General features: G+C 43.6%; 1 protein-coding gene across 1 annotated transcript; it reads right to left on the bottom strand.

Annotated features, from left to right (window-relative positions):
* Nucleotides 1-233: 233 nt before the first annotated feature.
* Nucleotides 234-9,225, bottom strand: LOC140489108 (ferritin heavy chain A-like). Its single transcript, XM_072588345.1, has 6 exons — nt 9,124-9,225; nt 6,415-6,561; nt 6,137-6,262; nt 977-1,123; nt 665-790; nt 234-395 (listed from the first exon to the last, which is right to left on the bottom strand). The coding sequence occupies exons 1-6, from the start codon at nt 9,223-9,225 to the stop codon at nt 240-242; spliced, it is 804 nt and encodes a 267-aa protein (XP_072444446.1). The 3' UTR covers nt 234-239.
* Between the last annotated feature and the right edge of the window lie 331 nt (nt 9,226-9,556).

Genomic DNA, 9,556 nt, shown 5'->3' on the forward strand with positions numbered 1-9,556 from the left:
ACTGATCCTATTTATTGTGGTAATGGGTTTTCCACAACAGGTTACATCTCATCATACCTCTTCACAACTGACAGACATTCATCCAAACAAGTCAACAAAAGAGTACAATATTGAGCAGTTTATTTACACTTGGCATATTTCACAATAGAGGGCAGGTCACTTCTTAAGACAAGTAACCTTACTCTGCACACATCTCCCATTAATACCAAAGGTTACACAGCTTGTTCCCTGCAGTCAGTTCAGTCACTCTCCCCCAGGGTGAGCCTGTCAAACAGGTACTCTCCCAGGCCATTCTCAGGGGCTCCCAGTCTCTTCAGGTTGGTGATGTGATCTCCCAGCTTCTTGATCATCTTCACTTGCTCATCCAAGTAGTGCCTCTCCAGGAAGTCACACAGCTGGAAGGGAAAGAGGAAATCTGATTATGTCAAGATCAACTTGACTTTTCTCCAAGAATGATATTCCCCTCAATATGGAGAGAGTGGACAGCTAAGTGATGTGACAGATTGTTGAAGAGCCTTGAGAAAGTGCGCAGATCTGGGCTACACCAGAAGCGTGGTCACTCCTGTACTGCACTCACCATTTACATAGAAATCAGAGGCAAAAGGACCAAAAATGTCTTTTCCAGTTAAGACAAGAGCCCTGACATAAATACATCAGAACTCACATGAGGGTCCATGTGGCCAGAGGAGAGTTTGTGCAGATCCAGCAGACTCTGGTTCACATCCTTCTCCATCTGCAGAGCTCTCTGCATTGCCTCCAGACCATTGCCCCACTCATCCTGCTCTGGCTTCTGGAGGAAGCAAAAAACATGGTGGTCACTTTCTTACAAGTGGTGTCCAATCCAGTAAAAGGTGGTCACAAGAAAGTAGAGGTCTTAACAAGGCACAAGTATAAACCACTTGTGTTAAACCACTTCAAATCCATATTAAGTGAACTTATTTCTAACCAAGTAGACTAGAAACTAAATTAATCCAACCTTGACATCCTGCAGGAGGACTCGGCCTCCACGTTTATTCTGGAATTCCATCAGTTTCTCAGCGTGTTCCCGTTCCTCATGGGACTGCTCCTTGAAGAACTCAGCAAAGTGACGCAGGGCAACATCATCCCGGTCAAAGTAAGAGGACTGGAGGGAAAAAAAAAGTGTAAAACAAGCCATAAATCATATTTAAAAATCATAATATGCAATTCTGTTTCAGAAGTTAAAGCCAAATCTTTAAGATTGTTGTGATTTAAAGTTTGATGGGCAGGTACCTCTTAGACAAGCAAAATGTTGAAAGATTAAATTTCAGTTTTAAAATTGTTAGAATATACCACTCCTTGCCCTCAGGAGGGATTTCTTGCCACTCCATTTCTGTGGAGTGTGGAACTGACTCCAAGAGAACAGGCATCAAGGAGACAGTTTACTGTCAGAAACTGACCAATGTTTCTTTCTCTAGTGGAAATTATTCCTGACTACACATTCTAGTATCCCAGAAAAAGAAAAGTTACATTAGACCCACATTGCTATCTTCAGCTCAAGACAATAACCATTAGTGAGGACACATACAACATTGCACCAGCTATGGTCACCTAATAATAACCACTGTATAAAGTTACTGGCCAGTTACCCTTGTTGTCTGGTTGTTTAGTTACATAGGAAGTAGCTGATCTAGTCCAGCATTAAACCCCCACAGAAGACAGCTGCTGCACAGAGCAGGCATTGCTCAATGTTAACTTCAACAAGAAATCCTTCACTACTCAAAATGGTATCCCTCCCAGTAATAGAGTATGGCATAAAGCAATTTCATTAAACTGGAGAAACTCCAACATCTTCAAACACAGAGACAGGGAGAACCAGCCTCACCATGGAGAGGTAAACATAGGAGGAATAGAGCTCCAGGTTGATCTGCTTGTTAACAGCATCCTCACAGTCCTTGTGGTAGTTCTGACACACTTGGGAGGCCATCTTCACTATTCCCACACACTATCACCTAAACAACTGTAGAACTAAACCTCACTCCCACAAGCTCTTCTATTTATCCTTCTGGGACAGCCTGCACCCAACAGGAAGTGGCAGCACCAATGATGATTGATGATCCCCAATAGCCTATCAGGAATCACCATGCATATAAGCATCAATGAACAAAGGAGGAGGGGTTTGGTGAGGGGCCATTACTCAGAGCCAATCAGAGATTTGGAAATCAATCTTGAGGTCATTGCTTATAGATTAATAGATCCTGAACAAACTCCTAACTTTCTGTATGGATAGATAAGAATGAATTTGAACAATCTGACCTAAACTGCTTTATGGTACAGTTTTTCTGAGGTTTCACACAATGACATCTGGTTCCGTTACAGATGGGTTCAGTTCTGGATGAAGTGATGAGATGTGCTCCCTTGGATTAACTTTTGTTTCAGGTGCACCAGACAGAGTGACTGATTCACACCTGGAACCGTTGGTTATTTGACAGGCTGGTGCCTCTGGGCAGAGATACCACCAACAGACACAATCGATGCACACAAACAGAAAATGTATCTGGGAGTTGACACCTGGTCTGGTCAAAAAGGATCTGAGATGAAATGAATATTCAGTGGGGGCTTTGTCCAACTGATGGACATCACATGGCCACTCAATGGGCACCCAGGTAACCACTGGAGACTCTGATGATAGGCTGCCTTCAAGTGCAGCAGGTAAGAGGCAAGTCAGATGGACTGGTGGCAAGTATTTCAAAGGGAATGGAGTATAAAATGAGGAGCATCTTGCTATAACTGCACAAGGCTCTAGTCAGACCACAGGAGAAAGTGAGGACTGCAGATACTGGAGATCAGAGTCGAGAGTGTGGTGCTAGAAAAACGTAGCAGGCCAGGCAGCATCTGAGGAGCAGGTGAATAGATGTTTTGGGCAAAATCCCGAAAAGGCTTCTGAAGGGCTTGATGAAGCCTGATTGAAGGGCTTATGCTCGAAACGTTGATTCTCCTCCTCGGATGCTGCCTGACCTGCTGTGCTTTTCCAGCACCACACTGTTGACTTGAGCCAGACCACAGTTGGAGTACTGGGAACAGGTTTGACCCCTGATCTAAAGAAGGGTTGGAGGCAGTCCAGAGAAGGTTCACTAGGCTGATCCTATGGAAGGACTCTCTCATGAAGAGCAGTTGAGTGGGTCAGAGTAATGAGAAAAGACATTTCCTGTAACATGTGTTACTTCACGAGGTTGACAGGGTGGATGCAGAGAGGTTGGTTCCCCTTGTGAGAGTGACCAGGACCAGAGAGCGTCATCTCAGAGTAAGACATCACCCGTTGAAGACAGATAAGGAGAAATTTCTCCCAATCCCTTCTGAATCTATGGAATTCTTTCTTGCAGAGGGCTGTTAAGGATGGGTTGGGATAGGTTTTTAAGTTTGTAATGATCACAGTTTATGGAGACAACCAAGGATATAGAGATGAGGATTATCAGATCAGCGAGAATCTCATTGGGTGGCAGACAGACCCAATGGACTGAATAAGCTCCCTCTGCTCCTATCCACTGGGACTGACTGATGGGACGGAGTGATTGTGAAAAGTGAGAATGGGGATGGGTGTGAAAACAAAGATGCTGCAATGTATTTGCATTTTTATTGTTTCACAAAGGCATCGGGTGACACGGTGGCTCATCGGTTAGCACTGCTGCCTCACAGCACCAGGGACCCTCAGGCAACAGTTTGTGTGGAGTTTACACATTCTCCGTGTCTGCGTGGGCTTCCTCTGGGTGCTCCACTTTCCTTCCACAGTCCAAAAATATTCACGTTATGGTGGATTCATGTTGGGACATTGTCCATAGCGTCCAGGTAGCTGGGTGAGCCATGGGAAATGAGGGATTACAGAGAGAAGAGAAGGAGTGTTTGGGTAAGATGCTCTTCTAAGGGTCAGTGTGAATTCAATGGGCTGAATGGCTTACTTTCACACTGTAGGGAATCTAAGATGGATGTCTGAAGATTGACATTTTATGAATCATGGGGCATTTTTCAAACACCTGAGACCAACATAAACAATGGGTAATTACAACTTCAATATCAACCAGGTTAGCACCCATTCAGAGGGGTAATGATCCAACCAGATGGAGCAGAATGTATAAAGATTAAATCATTTGGCTACAATCAGTGAAGATTTACAAGTTGTTAGTTGTCAACTGATTGCTGCCAACAGAAATGGTTGGAGAATATTTTGGGGGCAGGAAGGGAATATTCAGCTGTGATCTGGATTATTTCCAGAAATATACAAGGAACCATTTTGGAATTCTTGGAGCAGAATTCCTCTTCCTAATATCTTTACTAGACAAGAACTGAAAGATGTTATTTGTTGAGCACTGTGGTCCTATATTAATTGGCCCCTTTACAAAAGACAAATTATAATCTGATTTGATTGAGTGGAGCATGTTTTGGTGCTTTGAATCCCGAGACATTACACTGAGCGACCAATGAATTCTCAGTAAGTATATTCCAGTCAAGTGAGTTCACACCCAGGTGAAAACAATGACTGCAGATGCTGAAAATCAAATACTGGATTTGTGGTGCTGGAAGAGCACAGCAGTTCAGGCAGCATCCAAGATTTCGCTGCTCGTTGGATGCTGCCTGAACTGCTGTGCTCTTCCAGCACCACTAATCCAGTATTAGTGTTTACACCCAGCCCAGTCTGGAACTGTAGTAGAGTAGAGGGTCCCTTTCCTACAAGTCCCTGATGAGTCAGCAATTGTTACTCGTACAAAGCAGCATTATCTGCTATAAAGACAGCCTCCTACTGAAGTGGCAGATCAGTGACATTATGACTATGTTGATGTACCTCAACAGGTATAGCATCTCAATTAATCTACTCCCATTTGGGATATATGTCACCATACTTATCCTAGCCATGTAGTTTAGAGTGTTTAAAATGTCAGTTATATTCCCCTCCACTACTATCTCTCAGCAGTTCATTCCGGAGACTGCACCCGCAGGCCTCTACATCTCTCCCTCTAACCTTATGCCCTGTCATTTTAGCCTCCCCTACTGAGGGGGCAAAAACTCCCTCCATTTCACTCCTACAGAACACTGGAGGGGTTGCTGGTGTTCTGCCAAATGCAGAAACTGCTAACAGGGTCAACACTGGAAAAGCAATAAACACATTTGAACTTTGCACATCAGTGCTCCAAAAGACAGACTGGACATAAAGCAAGCAGTTCTATGGAGGGCATGCCCAGTGAAATGGGAGCAGCAGTGGGATGGGTTGAAATGAGGACTTGCTGGGAAGCCAGTGTTGCCAAGCTCCCTCAAAAAGCCTACATGGAATAAATCTGATCACTTGTGCCATGACTAAGTTAAAGGTTAGTCCTCCTGTTTGGAGAGAAGATTTATAAACCAAGTGTTAGTGCTTTTCAATGTCTCATTGAATCGCTAATATGACACCCTCTCAAGAGAATTAACCCAAACTGGATTGAAGCCATCTGAATAGCAAGCTCTCAGGATAAACTGATCCTATTTATTGTGGTAATGGGTTTTCCACAACAGGTTACATCTCATCATACCTCTTCACAACTGAGACATTCATCCAAACAAGTCAACAAAAGAGTACAATATTGAGCAGTTTATTTACACTTGGCATATTTCACAATAGAGGACAGGTCACTTAAGATAAGTAACCTTACTCTGCACACATCTCCCATTAATACCAAAAGCTCCACAGCTTGTTCCCTGCAGTCAGTTCAGACACTCTCCCCCAGGGTGAGCCTGTCAAACAGGTACTCTCCCAGGCCATTCTCAGGGGCTCCCAGTCTCTTCAGGTTGGTGATGTGATCTCCCAGCTTCTTGATCATCTTCACTTGCTCATCCAAGTAGTGCCTCTCCAGGAAGTCACACAGCTGGAAGGGAAAGAGGGGAACTGAATAGGTCAAGATCACATGCACCTTCCCACCCCCCACCAAGAAAAATATTCCCATTAATACAGTAGTGTGGACAGTTACATGATGTCCCAAACTGCTGAAGAGCCTCTAAAGAGTTCAGATCTTGGCAACATCAGAAGCTTGGTCCACTCCCATACAACACCCTCCACGAGAAGGAGAGAGAGTGAGAGCAGAGTGGGATTGATTTTTGATTTGTCATTCCATTTATTCAGCTAGAAGCAAAAACGTTAATACCAAGAACTCACATGAGGGTCAGTGTGGCCAGAGGAGAGTTTGTGCAGATCCAGCAGACTCTGGTTCACATCCTTCTCCATCTGCAGAGCTCTCTGCATTGCCTCCAGACCATTGCCCCACTCATCCTGCTCTGGCTTCTGGAGAGGGAGAGAAATGTAGGGGCTTCACATTTCTACACTAAATTTAGAGAACTGTGGTATCAGAGTTACCATAAAAACCATTGATGCTGATATGGAGCATTTTTAATGTCAGAATTACTGTCCATCTGCAATAAACACCAAACCCTAACCTTGACATCCTGCAGGAGGACTCGGCCTCCACGTTTATTCTGGAATGCCATCAGTTTCTCAGCGTGTTCCCGTTCCTCATGGGACTGCTCCTTGAAGAACTCAGCAAAGTGACGCAGGGCAACATCATCCCGGTCAAAGTTAGAGGACTGGGGGAAAAGGAGAGAAAAAAAAAATCAAGTGTCATCAAGCTCTAAAAGCAATTCAAGATTTTCAAAAGAGTCAGTTTGTAACAGCCCTCTAGTTCTGGACTCCATGACCCCAGGGAAAAGACTTGGCCTGTTTACGTTATACATGCCCCTCAATCTTGTAAACCTCTGAGATCACCCCTCAGCCTCAGACACTCCAGGGAGGACAGCCCCAGCCTGTTCAGACTCTCCCTACAGCTCAAATCCGTCAACCCTGGCAATATCCTTGTAAATCTTTTCTGAACCCTTTCAAGTTTCACAACATCTTTCCGATAGGAAGGAGACCAGAATTGCACGCAATATTCCGAAAGCGGCCTAACCAATGTCCTGTACAGCTGATCCCATTGTACTTCACAGGATTGTAATCAGATAAGATTTAACACCAAGCAATCTGGGGAAATATTAGCAGAGCTGACCAAACACTTGGTGAAGAGTTAAAGTTGTAATCTGTCTTATAGGAGAAAATAGAGGGCCAGAAAGTATTAGGGAGGGAATTCCACAGCATAATGCCTCAGCAAATGGGGCAAAGGAGAGCAACTGTCCATGTTGCCAGTGCTTTAGGGAAAGCTTGAACTTTATTTGGCATCGTCCTATGAAGGCATTAGAGATTGGAAACTTGGCAATCTAGGGATGCTAGAGGGGTGATGCTACAAAACATTTTGTCACTATGTCACTGGATGTCACCTTTAATTGTGCTGATCCTTATCTTTTTAGGCCTCCTTCGGTTTGTTCTAGCAAATAATGATCCTATCATTTAGTTAAATTAAAATGGAATGTACTTTCCACTTTGCCAAAAAAATGTGTAACTTGAGTTATCCCACTCAGAAGATCCAATCGCCTTCTGAAAGTGTTGAAACATAATGGGCTAGATTTTGTAACGGAAATGTTGGAGAGTCTAAATTGGGCAGCAACTTCCAGCAGCTGTGCCCTATTAAACATAGAAATCAAAAGGTTGCTGTCTAATATAGATTGATTAACAGCTTTAAATTGAGGGGTGTTAGATATAGGACAATGTCAGAGGTGGTTTCTTTACTCAGAGTACTAGACTCACCAACTTTAAGGACATTTAAATGGTCATTGGATAAACATATGGATCCAAATGGAATAGTGTAGGTTAGATGGCCTTTAGATTGGTTTTAAAGGTCTGTTCTCTGGAGACCAGAATTGCACACGATATTCCAACAGTGGCCTAACCCATGTCCTGTACAGCCACAACGTGACCTTCCAACTCCTGTACTCTAACCAATAAATGAAAGGAGACCAAATGCCTTGTTCACTATCCTAGTTACTTGCAACTCCACTTTCAAGGAGCTATGAACCTGCACTCCAAGGTCTCTGTTCAGCAACACTCCACAGGACCTTACCATTAAAGTGTACAAGTCCTGCTAAGATTTGCTTTCCCAAAATGCAGCACCACATTGATCTGAATTAAACTCCATCTGCCACTTCTCAGCCCATTTGGTCCAGATCCTGTTGTAATCGGAGGTAACCCTTTTGAAGTCATCTGCAAACTTACTAACCATACCTCTTATGCTCTCATCCAAATCATTTATACAAGTGAAAAATAGTGGACCCAGCACCAATCCTTGTGGCACTCCACTGGTCACAGGCCTCCAGTTTGAAAAAACAACCCTCCACCACCCTCTGTCTTCTACCTGTGAGCCAGTTCTGTATCCAAATGGCTACTTGTCCCTGTACTCCACGAGATCTAAACTAGATTCAGCTCATTTTTCAGCTGAACTTCATTGAAGCCAAGCATTAGGTTTCATGCCAAGAATTTAGGTTTAGCTTGTGTCTGAGTATGTAGTACAGCATGCTTTCAATGGATTAAACCAAAGTGCCCTACTCTCCTTAGGAAAGGAGACTTTCCATAACAGGGTAGATCTCTCCAGTATCTGGCCTATCATTCAGAGAGACTGTCTGACGTGATAGGGTTTACTGCCAGATACTGGTAGTGTTTGAAAGAGTGACTGTTGCATCAGGGAAAGAAACAAAGGTACTCCAATTGATTCCAGAACAAGCAGTTGAGATACTGTCAAATACCATTGAGCAAGTTATTATACACATTTTCCATTCCACTAATGAAAACAGTGATCATTGCTGTGAATGAAGTCTCAACATCAGAAGGTTGAGAGCTTAACATTCCAAAGGGAGGGAACAATACTAAGGAGGATCTGCCAGACTACAGCAGTGACACTAGAGAGTGACCTTCTGGCAATAAGTAGGTCTATGGTTCAATAGAAAAAAACAAAGTATAATTCAGCAACATTCAGATACACTTCTGGAGTAGGTAGTACTAGAAACTAGGCCTCTTGGTTCAGAGGCAGGGACACTGCCACTGTACAACAAGATGCCCACACTACACCTTAAATAACCATAGAGAGCAGCTGCTGTAGGAGTCATTCACTCAAAGGTTATTCTATGTTTAAAAATACCAGAAACTTGCACAATCTATTTTACCAATACATTAAATCAACAGAAGTCCAACTCTTCAGGTTGAAGTGTCAAGACCACAAGCCTCACCATGGAGAGGTAAACATAGGAGGAATAGAGCTCCAGGTTGATCTGCTTGTTAACAGCATCCTCACAGTCCTTGTGGTAGTTCTGACACACTTGAGAAGCCATCTTCACTATTCCCTCTCCCTAACACTAAAACTAAATTTGTTTCCCCCCTAGTTGTTGTATTTATCCTCCGGGGACACCCTGCACTCAATCAGGGCGTGGCAGCTCCAATGAAGATTGACAATCCCTGACAGCCGCTCAGGAATTTCCAATCAATCCAGGCACCAATGAACACAACAGGGAGGACTGTGAGGGAGGAGCAGAGACCCAGAACCAATCAGAGATCTGGAAGATAGACAAGTTTTATAGATGAAACTTAATGATATCATTGCTCTTGGAGTCATAGATTCTGTGCAAACTCCAAATGAGCTGGATGTAATTGAATGACAAATGA

This window comes from Chiloscyllium punctatum, chromosome 18 (assembly GCF_047496795.1).
Source record: "Chiloscyllium punctatum isolate Juve2018m chromosome 18, sChiPun1.3, whole genome shotgun sequence".
Taxonomy (NCBI): domain Eukaryota; kingdom Metazoa; phylum Chordata; class Chondrichthyes; order Orectolobiformes; family Hemiscylliidae; genus Chiloscyllium; species Chiloscyllium punctatum.

Coding starts and splice junctions, on each gene's coding strand:
- LOC140489108 (XM_072588345.1), bottom strand. CDS start 9,225: ATGGCTTCTCAAGTGTGTCAGAACTACCACAAGGACTGTGAGGATGCT. Junction 6,562..9,123: donor CCTATGTTTACCTCTCCATG/GTGAGGCTTGTG, acceptor CTTTTCCCCCAG/TCCTCTAACTTTGACCGGGA. Junction 1,124..6,136: donor CTGGCCACACTGACCCTCAT/GTGAGTTCTTGG, acceptor TTTTCCCTCCAG/TCCTCTTACTTTGACCGGGA.